This window comes from Cyprinus carpio, chromosome B16, assembly GCF_018340385.1.
Source record: "Cyprinus carpio isolate SPL01 chromosome B16, ASM1834038v1, whole genome shotgun sequence".
Lineage (NCBI taxonomy): Eukaryota > Metazoa > Chordata > Actinopteri > Cypriniformes > Cyprinidae > Cyprinus > Cyprinus carpio.
In genome coordinates, this window is record NC_056612.1 from 25,152,897 (window position 1) to 25,177,465 (window position 24,569).

The 24,569-nt window shown below is 36.0% G+C and overlaps 1 protein-coding gene across 4 annotated transcripts in view; it reads left to right on the forward strand.

Moving 5' to 3' along the window:
* Positions 1-399: 399 nt before the first annotated feature.
* LOC109111117 (thrombospondin type-1 domain-containing protein 7A) overlaps positions 400-24,569 on the forward strand; it is a 123,042-nt gene continuing 98,872 nt past the window's right edge. For 2 of the 4 annotated variants that reach the window (XM_042741707.1, XM_042741708.1), the window contains exon 1: positions 401-926. In XM_042741707.1, coding sequence (XP_042597641.1) covers positions 794-926 — 133 coding nt within the window. In that variant the 5' untranslated portion in view covers positions 401-793. Of the gene's footprint in view, positions 927-24,569 lie in introns of all 4 variants that reach the window. The other 2 variants (XM_042741706.1, XM_042741709.1) reach the window with 2 other exon arrangements.

Consider the following 24,569-nt stretch of genomic DNA (forward strand, 5'->3'; position numbering starts at 1 on the left):
CAGAATCAGGGATTTATTTATTTATTTTTTTTAAGGAGAGAGAGAGAGAGCATGTATTGCATTTTGAAGATATATTAAAAACAAACTTTATATTTCTTTCAAGTAGCATGCATATTGTGCACAAAACACTAAGGAACATGTATTTCAAATGTAAATGGGGTGGATTTTGATTTCGTGCTTTTAGACCTGACACTTTCACTTGCATTATTTTCTTCCAAATTGAAAAAAAAATGAAAAATTTCAAAATTTAATTTAATCTTTCATTAAAACCGTATTTATAATTTCTTTCATTTACTCATCTAGCTTCATGCAACTCCAGACTCTCAGCACGCAGACACAGAAAATGTGGAATATGCAGTTCATAAATCTCTCTCTTTCTCCCTCCCTCCCTTAGCGACAGCACTCCCCTCGTATCTTGTCTTCTTTAGCGTCACAGGAGCATGGCGAAGGAGCGTCCTTGTGCCCTACGCTCAAGCTCGAGCTGAGATAGAGAGAGAGAGGCAGAGGGAGGGGAGATGCAGCGTCAGTCAGCTGCAGTAGGCAGAGGACAGCAGCAGCAGTAGCAGCAGTGGCTGCCGTTCTCTATTGTTCAGCTAAAACATTCTCCTTTCCTCTCCAGCCAACCAGAGGAGCAGAAGCCCAGGAGGTCAACTACATGTGCCTTTCCTTAGGGGAACACTAACTGAAGAGGCACACAAACTCTTTCAGTCTGTACGACTGAACTTCTTTCTCTGCTCTTGTTGGGGTTTCTTTTCCTCCTGAACGAGTGGATTTTACGCAACTCAGGGGAGCCATGGGACTCGGGGTTAGGGGTGCAAGGACAGCGTTCCTGTGTTTATGGAGGTTATTTTTACTGCTCTGTGGAATCTGGACCGCTTGCACCCAAACGTCAGAAGACGGGAAGTCGCTGTACTTCTGGGAGACAGGTATACGGCTATTTCCATGAGTACCTTGATGGATGTGAGTGGGATGTGAAGGTTCCAGACTGGCTGTTTGCACAAAGTTGCATTGCAATTGTTTTGTTATCTGGGGTTAGAAAAAGGACAACTAAAGGTCTTCAGTCTTACTTCAAAACAGCTCTGCGTAGTGTTTGAATTATTTCCCATCATCCTAAATTCTGATTCTCAAAGTCTGTACGGTTTAGAAACATGTCCCCGTTTCAGCACAGTAGGTTGTCTCCATTTTGCCAGGCTGATTGTTCGATTTCTTGTGCTAGATAACAGCCGTATCATTATTATAATAAAATCTGACACTATACAGTAATGGAAGGAGCTCTGAGGTACAACGTAATGGAAGTTATTTGACTTTGGATTGTGAATTTGGCCATGTTTCACAGTCACCTCTTCTGTGCATCTGCTATAGTATAAAAAATATATATTATACTTTATATGTATATGACATTGTTATAAATTTAATAAATATATAATATTATAAGTGTTTGTTGTATATTAAATCATTATATTTTGTTTTAATTACAAGATAATGAAGCCTAATTTTAGGACCATTTTATTTTTACATTGTGATATTATGTCATGACCTCATCTCCAAATTCTCATTACTGTAATGCAAATATATATATATATGCATTCAGTACAACATCTACATTAATAATGAACAATTTTATAATTTAAATAGTATATCTTTTTTGTAGTACAGTAATCAGAATCAGCAAATTTTCTGATTAAAAAATAATTCTCATTATTGTAATGCAAGAAAAAAAAATAATGTAATAAAATAATGAAAATCATTCTATTGGGATTAATTCATGCATAAATAAATAAACTTTTAATTCAGTACAATGAATACATTCTTGATTAACAATTTTATAGTTTTTAGTACACTAATCTGGATCAGTGATTTTTCGGATTAATAAGATGTCTTGTGAATGTAATTTAGAAGTTCATATGCTATCATTACTATTGGTACAATGCATTCAAATCAAAGATTTATATGCAAACCTGTATCTAATCACTGAAAGACTAAAAGTGCAGTTAGGACTCTTCTATTGGCCAAAGCCAGGTCCTGAGTCAACGTGCATTTGTCACTGTGTTAGTGAATTTTTAAAGCGGATGTAAGCACGTAAGGAGATTAAAGGAGCTGCTGGGATTTATACTTTGAAAACGTCCCTGGGACATGCATGCAAAGAAGCAGAGCGGCAGGCGAACCTAACCTACATATCTCTCTCTTGTAGGTCACAGTAATTACAGATCATTGACTCATTTAATTGAAAAACATCTGGTGGAAATGTGGAGAGTCTATCTTGGATGGGCAGATGCTTGATAGTGTGCAGTTTGACTGTGATATCGCTCAGCTGCGATAATGTTATTGCGCTTTCTAGAGCGCTCAAGGGGAGGGAAATTTAGTTTTGACGTATGATGTACTGTATGCATAATGAATCTGACCGTAGAAGAGCTCGGGCTTCAACCTGTGGGAAATTGGCTCACATTTCTGCTGTTTATTGGCTTCACAGAAGAGCAATAAATCTGCTGTCTAGTGCTGATATCCTCCCATGATGGAGACCTGGAAACACAGGTGCTGTAGAAGAGAATAAACCAGCGTTCCTTGAAACAACGTTCAAAAAAACAATCTTTAAAATAAACAATCCTTTAATTAATTTATTTCTCAATTTCTCAATCTATATAGCTGCAATCGATAGAGCTGGCAGACTTGGTGCTTTTCTTTCTAATAAGCAGGCTGGATTAACCCTCTGGAGTCTAAGGGTATTTTTGGGGCCTGGAGAAGTTTTGTCATGCCCTGACATTTGTGCTTTTTTCAGTTTCTTATAAATATCTAATGGCTAAAGTCTAATCTCACTGTAATCAGCACAAACTAGGCTATAATAATATGTGAGCAGCATGTATGTACATGATTGTGTTTTTGAGAAAAAAAAATGTTATGCGTGGTTAGTGAAAAACTAGAAATGTTAAATCACTTGAAAAAGGCAATAAAACACATACAGAAAATTGGTTCCCGGGAATTTTGAGAACTGGAGCTTGTAGCCTAGAATTTTTTTTTCTTTCTAAATTATGTGTAAATCATCTTGTTTACTCACTTACAGAAAACGATATATTGATTTAAATTTTCTAAGACAGTTTTTGTTGGTAACAGTCATATGCGAGTAGGCGTCAGCTATCATGAATTCACACCTGAGAAGACAAAGGCCTGCATAATGAGCTGCATAATGAGCCATTCAGTCAGCTGTGTCACTGAGAGGGATGAGTTACAAGAAAGAATGTGAGGACAAAAATAAATCTATATAATTTTATGTTTGTAGTTTATTTAGAATACATTTAATTATCCCACAACATAATTTAATATTCACTTGTGCAGTGCAGTTAAACAGTTTATTAGGAAAAATCAAAGCTGACTTTCAAACTGAATTTTTTGCATCATTACTCCAGTCACACAGTCCTTCAGAAATCCTTTTAACAATCTTATTTTCTACAAAAAAAACATTTTATTGTATTATTATCATCATCATCATTATTTATTATATTATTATTATTATTATTAATGTTGAAAAGAGCTGAGAATATTTTTTTTTAGGTTTTTTAAGGGGGATAAATTGAAAGAACAGCAATGATGTTACATATTGTTACAGTTACATTTATTGTTACATTTATATTATTTACATTAAGCTTTTGAATGGTATAGTGGTGTATATTGTGTTATTGAAACTTCATAATATTTCACTTGATTATACATTTAGTCAGGAATTATAGTATGGAAAAAGTCTTTGGAAAAAGTCTAACTAGTAAAATGTTTACACGTTATGTGAAAACTAGTACAAGTATATAAATAAATAACAGAGACTTTACTCATGTTTATGAACTCTGCTGAATAAAGTGCTTCATTCTTTTTTCTGAGGAAATCCAAATCTCAACTCATCAACCACATCACATCTTTTTGGGGTGAATTATGTCTTATTCCTCTCATCGCGAAGCAAAACAGTAAAAATAATAAAAAACTTGAAGAACAGTCTCGCTGCGTTGTATTCTGTTGTGTGGGCTTTGTGGGGGCGTATTCAAAAGCCGCGCGCTTCAGTGAAACATTTGAATCTCAAAGCGCGCTCGGCGCGGGGGCGTGGTCGCATTAGAAGATAATGAAGTGAGACGTGAAAAACGGACATCGCGTTGTTTTCATATGGATTACTTTATCACAGAATATTTGTTTTCAGCAGCACTTGTTTAGTTTAAAAGTAGACATGTCAGGCTTTCTATAGATATCTCTCTCTATGTCTCTTCGTTGAGTATTCACTGAGTTACAGTTCATTTTAATGACGTATTTGTATCTGAAGATCAGCGCAGACAAAGGCTGCAGACAGCACTCCTTGTTTGTTATCTTTATTTTATAAGTGCACAAAGTTTTGTTGTTATTATGTCTATATACAAAAAAAAAGTAGACCCTTTACAGATTCGATTGATATATTGCTCTTATCTGTACGATCAATACTGAAAGTGTAATTTAAGTTCGTTTCGGGGTTATCAGGAGAAAATACCCCAAAACGCGTATACGCGTTAATCGACTCCAGAGGGTTAAATGGCACACTTGTCTCTGTACATTTCCCTCCCTGTTTGCTGTCTGAACATGGGTTTGATGTGCAAATATCCCTGGAGAAGACCAGAGCAATTTTGTCCATATCTCCCCATGCCTCAGCCTCCAATTAGAAGCACACTTTCTTTTCTTATTTTATCAAAATACAGTCTTGTGTTGACCCTCACCGCTCCACATCTCAGCTCTGGCTCCCATGTGTCTCAAACCCAGCTAATATTGACTCAGGAAGGATTCTCAATTAATGAGGCTATTTACAGGCCAAAATTGACTACGTTGGTTTCTGTAACCTTGACTTGTAATCGTGGTTGAATAGTGTTTTGTTACACTCTAAAAAATGCTGGGTTATTTCAACCCAACTTTGGGTCAAATTTTGACTAACCCAACTTTTATGGTTCAACATTTAATGAAAAAATTTAACCCAATGGCTGGGTTAGTCCATATTTGACCTAGAGTTGGGTTGAAACAACCCAGCATTTTTTAGAGTGTATATTTTGTATTGTTTTACTTAATTAATATATTAATATCTTAGGTATGACATACAAAATAAGCAATAGTATAAATACTTTTTTTTTTTTTTACATTTTTATAATAAATCTAAAAAATTATATTCAATCAATAAATAAATAAATAATTGCTTAACTGTATCTTACCAAGATGGTGGCTCAGTGGACTGACTTTCCTTAAAAGGTGAATCGACTGAAGTACATATCATCAGCTTTCTTTTGCTTTGTTTCACATTCCAAAAGCATATTGTTCAAAAATGAAAATTGTCATCATGTACTCGCACTCATGTTGTTCTAAAACCGTATGTATTTTTTCTTCTGTGGAACACAAAAGACAATATTTTCAAGAACATTGGTAACTAAACAGCATCAGAGCTCAATAATTCCATTGTACTGACATTTCTCAAATATTTGTCTTTATACCTTACAATAGAAAGAAAGTCGCATGAGGGTGAGTTAGTGATGATGACACACTGATACCACTGAAGATGTGTGTACTCTTTTTGTTAGAGATACAGTGCTTCCCTTTACATGCTGAAGGCATCGCTCAGAGCTCTAGCCATGTTTTCCCATGTGATTCAGTGAGATCCAAAGTGCACTTTAGGACACGCATTAAGTGGCCAAGCATAGAGGCCATATATAGTGGATTCTGCTTATGTTATGCTGGTTTTATAATGAATCCATAAGTGTAATATCCATATTCTACGAGTAACATCTGTTATGGTGTAAGGGTGTGTGGGTTTTTTGCTTTTTGTTGTTTTCTCTTGTGATTTCTTCTAGGTGATGGCGTAATGAACAACACCTGTTATAGATCGGGACGTACAAATAAAAGTGCTTCTGAGACGTGGGTCGAGGCACGTGGGAAGTGACATCATCCCATGCTGCCACTTGATCGCGCGTTGTTTGTGGATCTGTAGTCAGTAGTTAAATTGATGTGTTAATTTTAAATGTAAACCCCTAGAATTATGGAATAAAAAATATTCTTCATTATACGTTTTTGGTTTGGTCTTCGTCGTTTTTGTTGCAGTTTTGAGCTGACCGTAACAAAATGGGGGCTCGTCCGTTTCTGTTTTTTTAAGAGGAAAATATTATATTATTTCTCCCAGTTTTGTTTTCCTCTCATAGTTATGTTTTTTTTCCGTTTTTTTTTCATTCGCATAGACGAGTTAAATCACTGTGCGTTTGTTTGGATTTGTGTGGTAAAGCACGTTAGTAATTGGAAACACCTGTTTTGCGTTATCAGCAGATAAGCTGTTTGCACGCGAAGCTGCCGACAAACACTTTAACATTTTAATTCTTTTGCCAGTTTGTGAAGTTTTTTCGTCTTTTCTTCCACTTTTAATGGAAAAGGATATGGCGATGGGTGAGTAAACACTTTAACATTTATTTGGAAACTGATTCATGCGGTTGAAGTGTTTTGCTCAAGAGTTTTTGTGTAGTCTGGTATCAGCAGTTGATAATTGTAAGTTCCACGAAGACTTTGTGAAAAGCGCAAGGTTAAGTGTTAGTTTACTTCTCACATTTGTGACTTTTCCTGGTTAGGCTGAAGCAACGCTTGCGTTGACCCTTTATTATTTTAGTTTGTTATTTTTGTGCCGACGCTGGGCTGAGGGCACTGCCGCAGATGTTGTCTCTCTTTGGTTTGTCCGAGAGAGGTCGGCGCTGACGGTATTAGAGTGCTTAAAGTCACTTAGCTCTTGGCTGAAGTACGAAGTCTAGGGTTGAGGTAGTATTGTTAGGTAGGTGGGAAACGTCACTAAATGTGAGAAGTCTGAGTTTGTAAATATTGTGAGTTTTTTTTCTATCTCACAATGAGTGTAGAATTGACGGATTTTTTTGAACATCCTTCTGAGGAGGGCTTTAGTCAGCTTTCTAAAAAACAGCTATTAGAGGTCGCAGACAAATTTGAAATTCCCCTTACCACTAAAGATAAAAGTCTAAAGGAAGGACTGGGGCTGGTCATTAAGGCTGCTCTGGTAAAATTAGGCATTTTGACATGTGAATTAGGAAGCCCTTTACCTCTTATAGGTGATCAGGAACAGACTAAAAAGAAATTTCCTGAAGGGACCGTTACATCACTTACATTTGAACAACAGAAACAGTTGCTGCTCTTGGAGATGGAAAATGAATAAAATGAGTCAGGAAGTTGAATTGCGTAGGTTGGATGTGGAGGCTCAGAGGTTTGGTCTGATTAGAGAGGGTAGATTGGGAAATTACGATTCAACTCCAAAAGCTTTTGATGTGGGCACGTGCTCTTAAATTGATGCCAAAATTCGATGATAATGATTTGGATACTTTTTTTAATTTATTTGAGCGGTTGGCAGGTCTTATGAGGTGGGGAAGATTCTGAGCAGACGCTTCTGTTACAATGTGTGTTTTATGGTAAAGCTCAAAGAGCGTATTCCACTCTTACTGTTAGGGACAGTCAGATTTATAGTAAAGTGAAAGAAACCGTGCTAAAAGCCTATGAGTTGGTTCCAGAGGCCTATAGGCAACGATTTCGAGCTTTAAGAAAAGGGGGCACAACAAACATTTACTGAGTTTGCAAGGGAGCTAAGGATTCAATTTGATCATTGGCGCTCAGTCTCACAGGTAGAGGATTTTGATTCTCTTTGTGAGTTGTTGTTGTTGTTGGAACAGTTTAGAAATACTTTGCCAGAAAATTTGTCTGTTTATTTAACAGAGCGAAACGTTCAGAGTGCAGAGGCTGCTGCTGTTTTAGCTGATGAATATGTGTTGACCCATAAAGATGTAAAAAGAACTAATTGGCGTCGTCCAAATAGCTCTGTGGACAATGTTTCAGTGGAGGGTTCCATCTTTGCCTGCTAATGTAAAAGCTGAGAAAAAGTTAAGAGCTTTTGGTGACAAGAGTGATCAGTGTGCTTATTGCTTAAATAAGGGACATTGGAAAAAAGATTGTCCAGCCCTTAAGGCAAAAATGAACCGTACTAAATCTGATCTAAAACCTGCTCTTGCTGCTTCCTCGGTTACTACAGTAGTTGAGGGGGTTGATGTAAATACTGCTCAAGGTAATTTGGTGTTGTGTAGTGATGAAAAGTTGAGTTATGCTCCTTTTATTACTGATGGTTCTGTGTCTCTGGTTGGGAGTGATGAGAAAATTCCAGTTAAAATCCTTAGGGATACTGGTGCTTCAGAGAAATTTATTTTGGAGTCCGTATTAACATTTTCAGAGAGTTCCAGTACTGGGAGTGAGGTATTGATAAAAGGAATTGGTTTACAAGTTTTGTCTGTACCTTTGCACACTATGGTACTGGAATCTGAATTGATTACTGGTCAAGTTGTAGTAGGTGTGCGACCCTCTTTACCAGTGGAGGGCATCGCTGTAATCTTGGGAAATAATTTGGCTGGAGGTCGTGTATGGAGGGATGTACCACCCCCACCTATTGTAACAGATTCTCCTTCTTCTTTACTTGAACAGGTGGATGTTGATAAACAGTTTCCTGATGTGTTCGTAACGTGTGCTGTTACTCGGGCAATGAGTAAAAATGTTGTCGAAAATCAGGATAAGGAACCTAGACAGATTAGGGATAGAAGGAAAGTGTTTCCTAATCTTTCTCTTCTTTTCCCTACAGTCTCTCGTCAGGAGTTGGTGGTGGCACAAAGGGAGGACCCCAGTCTGAAAGAAATGTTTTCTGAAGTGCTAGCTCCGGAAGAGGTAGCGAGTGCAATGAGTGGTTGTTTTGTTGAGGATGGCCTCCTGTTAAGAAAATGGCTATCTGGTAGGGAAGTACCCATAGGTGAGCCTTATGAACAGGTTGTTGTGCCAATGTCTCTTCGAGATACTGTGTTGCGTTGGGCACATGGAGATCTTGCGGGGCATCTTGGGGTTAATAAAACGTACAATCATTTGTTGCGTTATTTTTATTGGCCACAGTTAAAGAAAGATGTAAGGAGGTTTATTAAAACCTGTTCAACCTGTCATCTTACGGGGAAGCCAAATCAGTGCCTTAAACCGGCACAGTTATATCCCATACCTGTAATTGATACACCGTTTCAACATCTGATTATAGACTGTGTGGGTCCATTACCTCCATCTAAGTCAGGAAGTGCATATCTTCTTACTGTAATGTGCCAGAACACTAGATATCCAGCTGCCTATCCGCTTCGTTCAATCACTACCCGTGCTATTGTTAAAGCTATGACACAGTTTATTTCTGTGTTTGGGATTCCAAGAGTTATTCAAAGTGACCAGGGATCCAATTTTACTTCGCATATGTTTAAGGAAGTGTTGCAGCAACTTGGTGTGAAGCAAAATCAGTCTAGTGCTTACCATCCACAAAGTCAAGGGGCTTTGGAACGCTTCCACCAAACTTTGAAGTCGTTGCTGCGGGCTTATTGTGTGGAGTTAAAGGGTGATTGGGAGGAGGGGTTGCCCTGGTTAATGTTGGCAGCTCGTGAGGTGGTTCAGGATAGTCTGGGTTTTAGTCCCAACCAGTTAGTCTTTGGTCATAAAGTGCGTGGACCATTGGCTTTACTTCATGATGGATTAAAGGAAGTATCTGACCCACCTCAGGGTTTGCTACAATATGTAGAGGGTTTCAGGCGTCGGTTATTTTTGGCTGGTCAAATGGCTAAAGAAAATTTGCTGAATAAGCAAAAGAAGATGAAGCGGTTGTTTGATAGGAACACAGAGTCTCGTGTGTTTTGTCCAGGTGACCAGGTGTTAGCTCTGTTGCCTCTTCCTACCTCTCCATTTTGTGCAAAGTTTTTGGGTCCCTATACAGTTGTACGTCAAGTTTCAGAGCAGAATTATTTGAATTCAACTCCTGAGCGGAAGCGACATTCACAGCTGTGCCATGTAAATTTGTTAAAACCTTTTTACTCTCGTTTCGGTGAGTCCGAGAAGGCTCCAGCTGCTGTGGCCATAGCATTTTCTGTGACTGAAATGGCTGAGGATGTTAAGGTACCCGAGGATCGTATTTTACAGCCTCGGCTTAACAATTCTGAAACCTTAAAGAAACTGGATGAGTTTGTTAAACACTTGCCTTTTAAGCAGAGAGATGAATTGTCGTCTTTAATTTCAGATTTTCCTATGTTGTTTTCAGATTCTCCTTCTCGTACTAATGTGATAGAACATGATATAGATGTTGGTGACGCCAAGCCAATACGCCAGCATTTTTATCGGGTTTCTTTGGAAAAACAACGCCATCTTGAGTCTGAAATAAAATACATGATTGAGAATAACATCGCTAAACCTTCTTTTTCAAGTTGGGCATCACCTTGTTTATTGGTGGGAAAGCCAGATGGTACGTACCGATTCTGTACTGACTATCGGAAGCTTAAAAATATTACAAAAACAGATTCGTTCCCTTTGCCCAGGATGGAAGATTGTGTAGATGCGGTTGGCTCTGCTCTGTATGTTAGTAAATTTGATTTACTCAAAGGATATTGGCAAGTGCCTTTAACCACTCGTGCACAGGAGATTGCTTCATTTATTACTCCTTCTGGACTATATTCTTATTCAGTAATGAGTTTTGGCCTTAGAAATGCACCAGCTACTTTCCAACGCTTAATGAACCGTGTAACTTCTGGTTTGGATGGATGTGCTGTTTACTTAGATGATGTGGTTGTGTATAGTGATTCATGGGAACAACACATTGTACGTATTCGAGCACTTTTTGAGCGATTAGCTGAAGCTAAGCTCACAGTCAACTTGGCCAAGTGTGAGTTGGCCAAGGCGACTGTGACTTATTTGGGGAAAGTAGTTGGGCAGGGAAAATGTACGTTCTGTGCGAGCTAAGGTACTGGCAATAGATAATTTTCCGCCACCAAATACAAAACGAGAGCTTATGCGGTTTTTTGGGAATGGTGGGCTATTACAGGAGTTTTTGTTCAAATTTTTCTTCAGTGGTAGCCCCCCTGACCGATTTATTGAAGAAGAGTGTGAAATTTGAGTGGTCCTTGCAATGTAAACAAGCATTTGACAATGTCAAACTGTTGCTTAGTACGGCACCTGTTTTGGCTGCGCCTCGGATTGGATACCCGTTCCAGATTCAGGTTGATGCCAGTCAAGTTGGGGCCGGAGCTGTCTTATTACAAACTGATGAACATGGAATAGAAAGACCAGTTTGTTATTTCTCCAGAAAGTTTAGGGCTCGCCAGTTGCATTTTTCTACTATTGAAAAGGAGGCATTGGCATTGATCTGGGCTTTGCAGTTTTTTGAAGTTTATTTGACAAGTGGCACTTTTCCGATTGTGGTGTTTTCAGACCACAATCCACTTACTTTTTTACATTCTTTGCAGAGCCCAAATCAGCGCCTTATACGCTGGTCTCTTTTTCTGCAGCCGTATCCATTAGAGATTCGACACATAAGGGGTGTCGAGAATGTGTTGGCCGATGCCTTGTCTCGGGCTCCATGTGAGAATCTGGATACCTGATTTCAAAAACTTGTATGACTGTGACTGACTTGTTTTCGTAGGTGCCGAGAGTTGCCGTGGTTCCAGTTACAAGTGAGGCCTTTTTGAGAACATCTGGTGCATTGTAACCCTTATTTTTTCTGATTAATATAGGTCCTTTACAAGGATCCTCTATCTTAAAGGGGGAGGTGTTATGGTGTAAGGGTGTGTGGGTTTTTTGCTTTTTGTTGTTTTCTCTTGTGATTTCTTCTAGGTGATGGCGTAATGAACAACACCTGTTATAGATCGGGACGTACGAATAAAAGTGCTTCTGAGACGTGGGTCGAGGCACGTGGGAAGTGACATCATCCCATGCTGCCACTTGATCACGCGTTGTTTGTGGATCTGTAGTCAGTAGTTAAATTGATGTGTTAATTTTAAATGTAAACCCCTAGAATTATGTAATAAAAAAAATATTCTTCATTATACGTTTTTGGTTTGGTCTTCGTCGTTTTTGTTGCAGTTTTGAGCTGACCGTAACACATCTGAGTCACATTATTATGAAATGATCAATATGCTGTTATGAAGGTGATGTTTTAATTTTGCAGGTTCAGCTATAATACTTTTCTTATCAAGCTGAAAGGACTAGATCTTCCAGTTTATTTTGGTTTAGTGCTGGTCTAGCTGATTTTTTTGGTGATGCTGGTTGACCCAAGAAGCCTTGTTGTGACATCAGTATTATTATTTTTTCCCCAACAGGATAAGATTCTTGAGTTTTTATTTGGAGATATTTGGATATTCATTAATTTGTTGTTGTTACCTTTCAGGTTCTTCAGAGGAGTGTATTGGGTTCTGGATTTTTAAAGAATCAGTTCATAGATTTTTTTTTTTTTTTTTCTCACAGAGAAGTATATTGAAAGGCTCCTAATGGATGTTTTTACTTTGACATAAAACTACCGTTTTTGGTTCCCCAAAGAACCTTTCATTGAACAGTACTTAAAAGAACCATCTTTTTCGTAATGTGAGGAACATTTTAATGACCTGAAGAATCTTTCTACTATAAAGATCCTTTTGTGGATTTGAAAGGTTCCATGGATCTTAAAGGTTCTTCATGGAGCCATATAGATGCCAATAAAGAACCTTTATTTTTAAGAGTGTGGAGCTCTGCAAACCTTTTTGGCCACATAAACCCAAAAGTGTAATCTTTAAAATAAGCCTGCACCTGCCTTATTTACATTATATTTATTTTCTCATGCATAAAATGGATCGCATTATGAGCCGAGCCCAAACAACAAGCCCAAAGATGCTTGTCATGGCAACCCTTCTAGAGCGCACTGTAAAGTAGCCTTCCAAACGTCAACAAATCATGATGGCTCTGTCGACGGTGGTTTGGTTAAAATCTCCAAACATAAGTTTTTGGTTGCTGTTATATTACTCCAATCAAAAGTAGCAGATGCCAAATGGGCGAGATGGCAAAACGTTGCTGAATCAATGGTGTCAATCATCACAATTTCAAGAGTTAGTTCTGTTCCTTACACACTCGGAACTGTAATTTAGCAACAAGTTTTGAGCATCAAATATTTTGTTTGTCAACACTGAGTGCAAAACTTCTTTAGTATTTAATAATATTATACACTCTTAAAAATAAAGATTCATCATTGTGGACGGTTCCATGAAGAACCTTTGCAGTCAGTACCTTTCCATCACACAAAAGGTTCTTTCTTTATTGAGAAAAAAAAATATTAATAAATATTACTAACACTAAGAAAACAAATTGTAAACTATGAACTGCATATGTAAATATTATGTAAACCTATTGTTTCAAATTTATGCTTTAAAAGTAGAGTAATCATAGCAGGTTTCATCCATATTCTGTCCGTTTAAATGTCTTCATTTAGCTTCAAATGGCATCTTTGGTGACAGTATTCTATAAAAATGATTTGCATTCTGACATCCAAAGGCACAAAAATATATATTTTTTCTCTTATACCATGGATTTTAGCCGTCTCCCTCCACTTGTTACCTGTGTTTTTCTGCCACCACAATGCACACGCAGCTGCAAGTCACGTACTGTAACGGTGTCGTCTACTCCAAATTGGTCTATATATATTATCTTGTATTGCATCATGCTTGTTTATAACACAGTGAGAACTATTGGCTGTACTCTCAACCAATAGGAACAGTTAATACAGACTGAACTCTTGTGTGTGGCCCTTGCCTCAGCAGGGTTTATCCACTCTTAGAGCAGAGATTACCCAGATTACGCAGGATTCGCCTCTTGTCTCCTGATCACACAATCCCCCAGGTACAAAGATGTGCTGTCAGAGCCACTCTAACTACACCACGCTAACTACTATAATAAGGCTTATTAATGAAGCAAGAGCATTCAGGTTGCCTTGGCTTTGCCCGTTAAACACATGCACACAAAATTGAACATGCAGGCTTTGTGTGTTTCCAAATGTCACTTTTCACATTTATTTATAAATAGCACTTTGTACAAGCTCTAAAGCTTGTAAAGAATCTATAAAAAGACAATAGTGTGTGTGATTATTCAGCTCAGTTTAGCATGTTTATTCAGTTTAGTTCAATAACAGCGTAAACATTGCAAACTCTATTTACCTAAAAGCACCTCTACAGAAGATAGTAGTCATTATTTAGATCAAGTCAGTTCAAGCTTAATTCAACTGCAAGCAGGGGCCTGTTTCATAAAACAAGTTTAGCAAATAAGCCTGGTTTATTTCAGTTAGTCTGACTTATTTTGAACCAAATCAAATGACAATACGTCAGACTAACTAAAATAAACCGGCTTATTTGCTAAACTTGTTTTATGAAACAGGCCCCAGATATACAGAAGGCAATAGTGTCATTATTCAGCTCGAGTCAGTTGACTCAATTCAGCTGAATAAGTGTCATTCATCAATTATGAAACAAATTTGATTCAGCTGTAAAGCAGCTCTACAAAAGACAGTGTCCTTATCCAGCTCAATTTAGTTCAGGTTTTGTTCTCATCCGATAGTGTGAGTACAGTCAAGTCGATAATATTACTGAAGTGTTTTTTAAACTCACAAAATGCTTTGAAGTTTGCAGAGTTCAGACAAAGGGCACAGGATCAGAGGTCTCTTATAGTCCAAATAATTGCTATTTTAAGAGGTCCTGGAGCTGTTTGAAGATTCCTTATGTCAAAATAAGACGCTTTATTTAAAGTGGAGTGTAAGGATAAGCTCTGTGTTAAAGACCGAAATGTTATTTCAAGAAAATTGAATGGAGGAAAAAAATGTAGGTGACTTAATTGTCACCTTCTTTCCAAGAAGCAGATAAGGAAATGTGCCGAGTGAAATTCTGAACTCATTTCAGGGAATGCATTTTAATGTCACCCCATGTGACCCTGATTTTCGTACGGACCTACCAGCAGACGGACCCCAAGACTTTAATTGGTTGAAAACTACTCCAGAATCCTGGCAAAGGGCTTTAAATTTAGGATATGCATACAAACAAGGCCAGTTTCCTCTGAATATATTATTCTCACAGAACGTCGTTTAATGGCATTTTAACAGTTTGGAAAATGCATTTCCCTTGTGTGATTGATTTTTATTTCTGCTTATTTTGAAGCACCTAAATTTGGCTCTAATTTAAGAAAGCTGCAGTCCTAATTGCACTGCGCATTAAGAGTGTGAACTTCCCAGAAGCAGTTTGATCATGCTCATATTCACTAAATGGAGCGCATCCTATTCTCTGCACGCTTTAACCGATGAATTATACCACATATTCCTTTGGGATTAAATGTGACCTGGGTTGCATGTTCTTAAGTGCCGCAGAGGTACTGTGGGTTTAAAGCTAAAGCGTTTTCAATATGTTTATTACAAAACTGTAAGCTCTTTGTGTCCAGGTGATGATACTGTACTTTCAGTGTAGTCACTGTACACTGGTTAAATGAAGGCATCAACTCTATGGAGTTAAGTCAAGGCCAATTTTATTATATAATTATTTGGGGATATTTAGCTCTCCGTAAATTTTGTTCGAGTTAGGACTCGTGATACAGCTAAAAAATATTTCTGAAAATGACATTTATTTTAAACATCTATTATTATAAGAAGTATTTAAGTTTTTGCTTTTTTATCTATTTAACATATCCTTGCTGAATAAAAGTATTAAAGTCTTAATTTCTTAAAAAAGATTAAAAAAAGATAGTGTATATTGTTGCAAAAGGATTTCTTATTTTTTTCATTTTTGTATTCTTTTGTAAAGTATTTTAAAATGTATAAATAATAATAAAAAAAATTGTTCCACTTTTTAAATTACTCAAAATAAAAAAAAAATGCTCTTGATGTTTTTTCTTATTTAATTTCATTTTTTATATTAGTATTGTTTTCATTAATTCAAAATTCAGTTCAAAATTTTATATTTTCTCAAAATCCATTTCAGAGCAATTAGAAATATGCAAGCAATATTTACTCTTTTCTTTCTTTAAATGTCAGACGAGGATTGCATTTGAGTTTTGAATTTTTAATGCTCCCATATTAGCAGAAGTTGGTGATGTGGTCTTTAGGAAACTTAATGACAAATAGAGAGCATGTTAAAATTATTGTAATATTCATGATAATGCTTGCATTTATTAAAATATATTGTCATGGATATATATTGAATATTTTATATTGTTCAGCCAGTATTTCCAGTATTAAAAACAGTATTTCTAAAACCCATTTCTGACCCTGGTAGAGTGTGAAATTACTATTGTAAGATCCAGTTTTTCAAGGAATATTGCATTTTAATCCCTTTATTTCATCAAAGAAAGTACAAAACCTTAGGTTTGTTGCATTATAGTAGAGGCATACAGTCGTTGCATTATAATATTACATAGCCAGTTCTTTTTGTCTCAAAGGGTCAGTAAATGTGTTACAGCATATTAGTTTCTTTAAAAAAATCTGCTTTTTATGAAATAGGTCGCCCTTTACAGATGTGCATGTGTGGTCTTGGTCCTGCTGGGAAAATGGTATTGGTTTAATCTAAATGGCAGGGCTTATGCTAAAACCAAGGCATCTCTAATATGGTTGTGTTGTGTGGATTAAAGATTATTCTAGATCCATAAAGTTTATTTAGTATGGCATAAGAGGATTAGTCCTTTACACCATGTTCCACAATGTCTTACTGCCAGACCACATATGATTATGACTTTACAAAGCATCTTGCATAAAAAAAACAATAACGATCCTTTTGAAAAAAAAGATTTGAAAGGAATTGTAAGAAAAAAAAGACTAAAACTGAGATTTATTCTCCATAAAGCTTTATCAATGTTCAGATATCTAGTAAGCTGCCTACATAGGGAGTATTTTTGTAGTTAACTAAAACTAAAACCATAAAACATTTTTGTTACTTCAGGAAAAAAAAGTTAACTGAAATAAAATATTAAGGCATGTATTTTCTTTCAGGTAGTTACCAAGGCAACATTAAATGTTTTTTATAACTTGTACTAAAAGAACTAAAATTGATACTAAAATATTAATAAAATCTATAGATTTATAAAAATAAATACAAATAAATACAAATAAACACAATACAATTTTAACTAACATTAAAATGAAAACAGAATATATAAAAATTGTAAATATTTTAACTGTAATAGGTATCTTAATTATATTAAAGACTATTCAGTAAAAATATTCAGTGTTTTAATTATTAATTCAATACTGATGGATATCTAAAGGAATCAGTTCAATCTAAATAAAAATGACATATTTTACACAGTATTTATGTGCTGATTTTTATGCTTATTAGATTATTGTGCTGTTATCTTACATTTAAGCATTTAGCAAATGTTTTTATCCAAAGAGTAAACAATATTCATAATGTGCAATACCAGATTGTATAAATATTTAGCAACTCATATCACACCAAATTTTATTGAAAGTCAATTCTGTTTTGGGCTTCACGTGATGAATGATATTTGTATGCGCATGTAGAGTATTTCAATTGTCATGTCAGGTGCTGTCTGAGAAGGCAGTTCATTAGGTTTTGTAACAGAGCCTGGTTACCTGCATATACATTGGATTTTTAAGGCTGAACAGAATGTCCTCAAATCTTTTCAAGTGTCTTTTCAGCAAGAGGATGAAAATACTTAATACTCTGACAATACCGACTGAAAGAGGTCAGCTAACTTCACATGCACCCTGCTGTGGATGCTTTCTGAACTCTCCAGAGCCGAATGAAAGAGACCGCCTGTGTTCACCTAGAGAAAACCAGCACTGAACACCACAACAATGTACTCTCAAGAGCTCTTCTTTCATCTTCGTGAAGCAACAGCTTTTCAGAGAATTGATTGAAATGGACTCCGTTTGTAAGTGCAGTGACATTTAGTTGGCCGATGTAGTCATTGTCCCTGTGGATAATTGAGCAAAGGAAGTAAACGCAAAAAAAAATCTGTAAGAATAGGGCATAATGTACTGTATTAATATGAAGGAATTTTCTGTATTGATTTTTTCTTTTATGGATGATGTACCTGTATTATCAATTTTGCACTGCATTGCATTGTATTTTATTGTTTGTAAAATTAATGGCAGAAAATTGACAGTACATTTTCCAATGAGAGTACAATGAAGAATTAATTAAAATATTAATTTAAATCATCATTGTCCTCTCACCTTAGGGTTAGGTAAGGGTTTGGATGATCAGGCTACACTGTTCCATGAGCTTGTGAGTATTGGTTTGATGTGATTTCACATAACCTTCACCCAGCATGCTGCCCAGAACACTTCAATAAGCACATTCACCAGAAAGTTCCCCCTTAACCTCAGTGTGTAAAGACTCTAACTACAGATAATCATGTTTGACAGGCTTCTGGATCTGAAGGAAACAAGCAGGTGGCTGCAGGCTGGTCAGCTCATTTCCTGCACCTCTCTCAACTTTTCTAGTCTTTGGTGTTCAGTCTCAAACCTGGGTTCGAGGGGTTACTCATTCATAGCTTGGGAGGCTTGATGTGTTCATTTGGGTTTCATTTAAAAGACACAATTGTAGTCTTAGAGTAAGAGTATAGAGCTAGAAAATTGAAGAATGAAGATACACTAATATTCGAGAGTGTGGTATTTTTATTTTTATTAATTTTTTTTTTGAAAGAGGTCTCTTATCCTCACCAAGGATGTATTTATTGATCAGAAAATACAGTAAAAACAGTAGTATTGTAAAATATATTTACTATTTAAAATAACTGTTTTCCATTTAAATACATTAGAAAGTACTATTTATTTCTGTGATGTAAAGCTGGATTTTCTGCATCATTAGATTTCTCGGCAAGAAAATCAAAAAATCTAAAAATCTTAACCAAACGTCTCCATTTAATCTCCTGGCTGTGTATGACAGAATATTTTAAACAGATCTGTGATTTTTCTATGTTTTCCTTTCTCCCCCTTCCAGTTTTGTACCATTGTATAAAACTTAATTTGTACATTAATTTAGTTCTGCTCTGATGTGGGTGTTGTTTGTAGTGCCAGTTGTCGCAGTGGCAGCACCTCCACATTTACACCCCGGCACTGACGCCTTCAGATCTCTTCTAACGGCACAGCGGACGTGAGCTATAGCTCTGTCGCACCTCCTGTTATAGTTCACTTCCTTTACTGACACAATGCCAGTACTCATGTCTTTCATCTTCTCTAATTATTCAACTTCATTACTCAATACCTGCCTCCCTGTGTCAGAACGACGTGTTTTCAGCTCCACGTGCGTCAGTGGAGTGTGCTGACACTGTGCTGATGAGCTATTGATATTTTTGAGAGCAGTGGGCTGAGGGCTACTATCTATGTGACCCATATTGGTGGGCATCTGCTTCATATTCTAGATTCCAAGAATGAAAATTCTATCATTATTTACTCACTCATTATGTCATTCCAAACCCATATGCTGTTATTTCTTTCCTTGGATCATAAAAGAAGAATTTTCATGTGTCTCATTTATAGACAACAACAGTTGTTGTGGTTTGGTGCATAACACTCCAACAAGGGCTACAAAACAACATTAAAGGAGTAGTTCACTTCTAGAATGAAAATTTCCTGATTATTTACTCACCACATGTCATCCAAGATGTTCATGTCTTACTTTTTTTAGTCGCAAAGAAATTAAGGTTTTTGAGGAAAACATTCCATGATTTTTCTCTATAAAGTGGACTTCAATGGTGGCCGCCAAGGGGTTGACGGTCCAAATTGCAGTTACAATGCAGCTTTAAAGGAGTAAGGGTATTATCTAGCAAAACGATCGGTCATTTTCTAAGAAAAATACAAATTTATATACTTTTTAACCCGAAATGAACATCTTGGATGACATAGGGCTAAGTAAATTATCAGGAAATTTTCATTTTGGAAGTGAACTACTCATTTAAAGAACCTTAAAAATAGTCCATACAGCTTGTGCACTATATTCTAGGTCTGTTTCACATTTTTGTGAGGATTTGCATTTAGACTTTTATTTTGGACAGGTTTAAGGTCAGACATTTTGTTGTTTCTTATCCAGAAAATGTTTTGCTTCACACTCATTTGTATTCACAGTTTCAAGTTCAAAACATCTCATCTAAAGATGATTATATAAAAATATAAATAAGATGCAGTTGGTCTTTGAAACATATGTTACAGCTTTACAAAGAATAGATTGAGATGTATATGTTAATCTATAGCCTATATATAGATTTGGTATATGGTGCGTGAGTCATTTGAATGAAATTATTGTCTGCACTACTCCTTTAAAGTCCGATTTTATCCACTGTGGACATTTTGGTGTAAAGCAAAGCAAATTATTACAAATGCATGTAATTTTACCACAAACTTCTACAGCGGGTAAAATAAGCATTGAACGATTTTCCTCAGTAAATATATTTCTAAAGGTGCTGTTGACATGAAATTTTCACCAGATGATGGTAACAACCCAAATAATCCATACATACAAAGAAAACAAAACAAATATGTTCAGAAATTCTGTATAATAAACTGGAATGACACAGTGAAACAAGTACTGAACACATGAATAAAGGGAGGTACAAATAGGCATGAAAAACCAAGACACCAGCAGAAATCGATCAGCAATTAAAAAGCAATCCTGCCCCTTGTCAGTGGAAATTAATACTAGCTGGTTCAGTCTCAACTGATGGCCTATAAAAAGGTGTCTCATGACCAATGTGTCACACAAGAAACATTTCATGATGGGTAAAAGCAAAGAGCTCTCTCGAGACCTTCACAACCTTATTGCTGCAAAACATACTGATGCCATTGGTTACAGAAGGATTTCTATACTTCTGAATGTTCCAGTGAGCACTGTTGGGGCCATACTCATATTTAAATGTATTTTTCATCATATATTTTTGATCTGGATACTTTGCCCTGTCACTGCCCCTCACCTTCCCACCAGATTATTTCTTCTTCTTCTTCATGAATTTCTCCTCCGTCAGAATATGAATCCATGCGCCGGGCGGCGTTCCACTGTGTTGCCTACGTGCTCCTCTCCCACTCAGTTCATGTCGAGATCTCTGTGCAGTCGGGCTCTGATGAAGACTGTTTTTTGCAGTGAGGGGATTGGATTACATCGCTGTCACAGCTGTCAGTCATGGCACGAGCCCCCTGTGCCATGCTGACAACGGCAGCCATAGCAACCATGCCGTGACGACGGTGTTATATGAGGCATAGCATCGTTTTGAGCTTCTTTCTTCTGGTACTCTGAATCTGCTTCCTTTGAGTGTGTTTCTACAGTGGATCTTGACACCAGCTTCTGTTAAACTGAGCGTGTTACACAGTTTCCTTATGTGGAGGAAGCACTTTGTTATTAGGGGTGGGCGGTGTGACTAAAATCCTGTGTGAGTCATTTTAGATCACTGTAACAGTATATATCATCAGCATAGTTTTTTTTTTTTTTCTTGTGAAATTACAAATCATTCCAGTGCAGTTTGTTTGGTGCTATAGCAACAAGAAGTTCATGAGTTTGATTTCCATATGCATGAACTAATTAAATGTTAAATGTATGAGTTGAATACAATGTAAGCATGAAAGTGAAAATAAAATAAATTTTAATCAAATTCAATTGTTTCCCCATTTTAGATGCAAAAGATATGATTAAATGAAAAAAATAAATAGCTTCACATTATGAAACACTTGAGTTGAAAAGACTGAAAGCAGTAAAGTTAATACTATAAAACAACAATTCTGAATTATCTTGAATTATGCTTGGTAAAAGTACACATTTCTTCAAAAGTGGTAATTTTTGTGGTTGGTAATTTTAATTTATTTATTTATTTATTTTTATAATTTATATATATATATATATATATATATATATATATATATATATATATATATATATATATATATATATATATATATATATATATATTTTTTTTATTTTTTTTTATTTATTTATTTATTTAATTTTTGTGTGGTTGGTAATTTGTATTTTTATTTTTTGAAAGAGTTTTTGAAAAACTCATCTCTGTTTTCAGATTATTAATCAGTGTTAGGGGGGAATGTACTGCTTAATTCTTTGTGGAAACTAATACACTGTGAAAAATATATATTTTTTTAATAATTAAAAATTTTATAAAACAGATTCATTAATAAGATTATAATATACATATATATATATATATATATATATATTTAAAAGTTTTTTGTTTTTTTTACATTTTCAGTGTGACTTGTCGTTTCTTTGTAATTATTTTTGTGTGTGTGTGTGTGTGTGTGTGTGTGTGTGTGTGTGTGTGTGTGTGTGTGTGTGAAATTTACTAGTTATCACGGAGTAACATTTATTAAAGCTATTATAAATAGCCAAACTAATGTAAACAAGAAATTGGAAATAACTGACCATTATGTCAGTGCACATTAGTTAAAAAAGGAAAAACATTTGTAATAGCTTTAATCAAAATGCACCTTAAATGGCTTTTTTTCTGACTTCATTTAGGCCATGAGATCTAATTGCTAAATAGCTTTGGCTCCATTTGATCTGGCTGCATGTAACACACACTTTCTGCAATGCAATACATTCTGAACAGACTACGTATATCTATGTCTTGCCCTATTTTTTTCTCGTCAAAAGTTTTATATTGTCTTAACTAAGGTTATAGGAGTATTAAGGTTATAGAAAAGTCTATTAGCTGACACATTTCTAGCATCATACGGTACAGTATATACTGTCAAAACTGCCCATCCGTACGGCCCTAGTGTATCCTGGCATGATCTCTTGTTAAACTGAACCTGTTACAGTTTCTGTACATGGAGGAAGCTCATTGTTATGCTGAAAACAATGTGGCTGGTGTCCCCGTTCTCTCCATTACTTCCCTGACAACATGCTGTAGCTCATGCATGAAACCGCATGGATCTAGGTATGTTTTTTTTTAATGCGTGGAGTATTTGCAGTAGTGGAGCCACGTGCCTGAGTGAGAGTCTGTGTGCTTGTGCTGTATGTAGGTCAGTCCGATCTCTCGCTATCCTTCTGATAAACCCAGTCTTGCACTATCTCTGCTAGCTGGTGTAACTAGTGGGAAAAAGGCTACAGATGGAATCTTGCATTGGCTAGTGACAGTTTTTGAAAGATTTATATGATTAAAGCATTGAATGTGGGATCATGTGACTGCCGTGAAGTGTGTGGGTGTGTATTGCCATGGCTCAGAGAACCAAGGCAGCTGGTATTTACATGAGCACAGATTGGCCAGAAGATAGCATGCGAAGGGATGAGACAGGAGTGAGTTTTTCAGTCCCCCCATTCAGCTTGCTGTGAGACCACCATCACAAGTGCAGAAAAGTTTGTCCTGCAAAGTTTTATGGGAGTATGAGGCAGATTGGAAGTGTTTATTGGCCGATAACTGTAAATGTAATGCCAACAGTGGTACAATATGTGTAATATATACAATACTGCTACTACTACTAATTGTGTTTTATTATTTATTTATTTATAAAATTAATTTAAATACTCTACCATTTAAAAGTTTGGGTCAGAAAGATAATAATATTAATAATAATAAAATACTTTTATTCAGCAAAGATGCATTCAATTAGTTAAGAGTGACAGTGAAGACATTTATAATGTAAAAAAAAAAAAAATCTAATTTATATAAATACTGTTATTTGAACGGTTTTCACAAAAATATGAAGCAGCACAACTGATTGCAACTTTGATAATAATAAGAAATGTTTCTTGAGCAACCCAGCATATTAGAATGATTTCTGAAGGATCATTTGTCATAAAATTAAATCTTGGAACAATATTTTTATGTTTAATATTTAATATATGTTTAATATTTATATGTATATTTATAGGCTATAGAACAAACCTGCAGTCCCACAGAGGTTAAGCTGTTTGGAAAATGGATTTATATTTATATTTATTATTAGGAAGCCTTTGTAAAACATTATAGAACTATTAGTTTGAAAAAACTTTATAGTATTTATTACAGTGAAAAATATGTAAGCAATGTCTTAAATAATTTATAATTAAATGTATGCAATTATCATATTGCATTTCTGTGATGCAAGTATGAGAAACCTTTCTGGAAACAATTTTAGCATATTCATTGGTGTAATTACAAAATTTACAAATCATATGAGCAAATTTTGATCAACATTTCTCACAATTCAACTTGATTTTGCTAATAGATGACTGAATCCACATCAGACCTGTCCAAAGGAATAAAAAAACACTTAATGTTTTCCCAATTCCCCTCATTTTGACTAGAGGATGTGTCAGTGTCTGATCTGGAGAAAACATGCTCTTTGGAACGGGGCGACGGTTGAGTTCTTTTGATGCGGGGTGGTCTTTGAACGCAGCTCTTTGGATTTGAGTCTGCTGACCCGTCAGAGCCGAGGTCGACATACACCCATCCGTCTCGCTTTAGAGATAAACTCTGCAAACTGTGTCTGAGCAATTTCAGAGACAGAATGGATGAGCTCCATCTTCTGTTGCAGATAAACGGTTCTGGTGATCACCAATACTCCATAATCATCTGCAGGACCTTCAGGCTTAAAACAGGACCACATGTTTCACATTCACTATCTTATACAGGGATTTATATGGAAGCGCGTTTCCACCACTGGAAAAATAAAAAAGAGCATTTCTGACTTTTTTTTTCACAATTGACCCATTTCCCTTCATTACTGTTGCTATGTCCAACAAGCCATAGCACTCTAACGCTACGCCCGA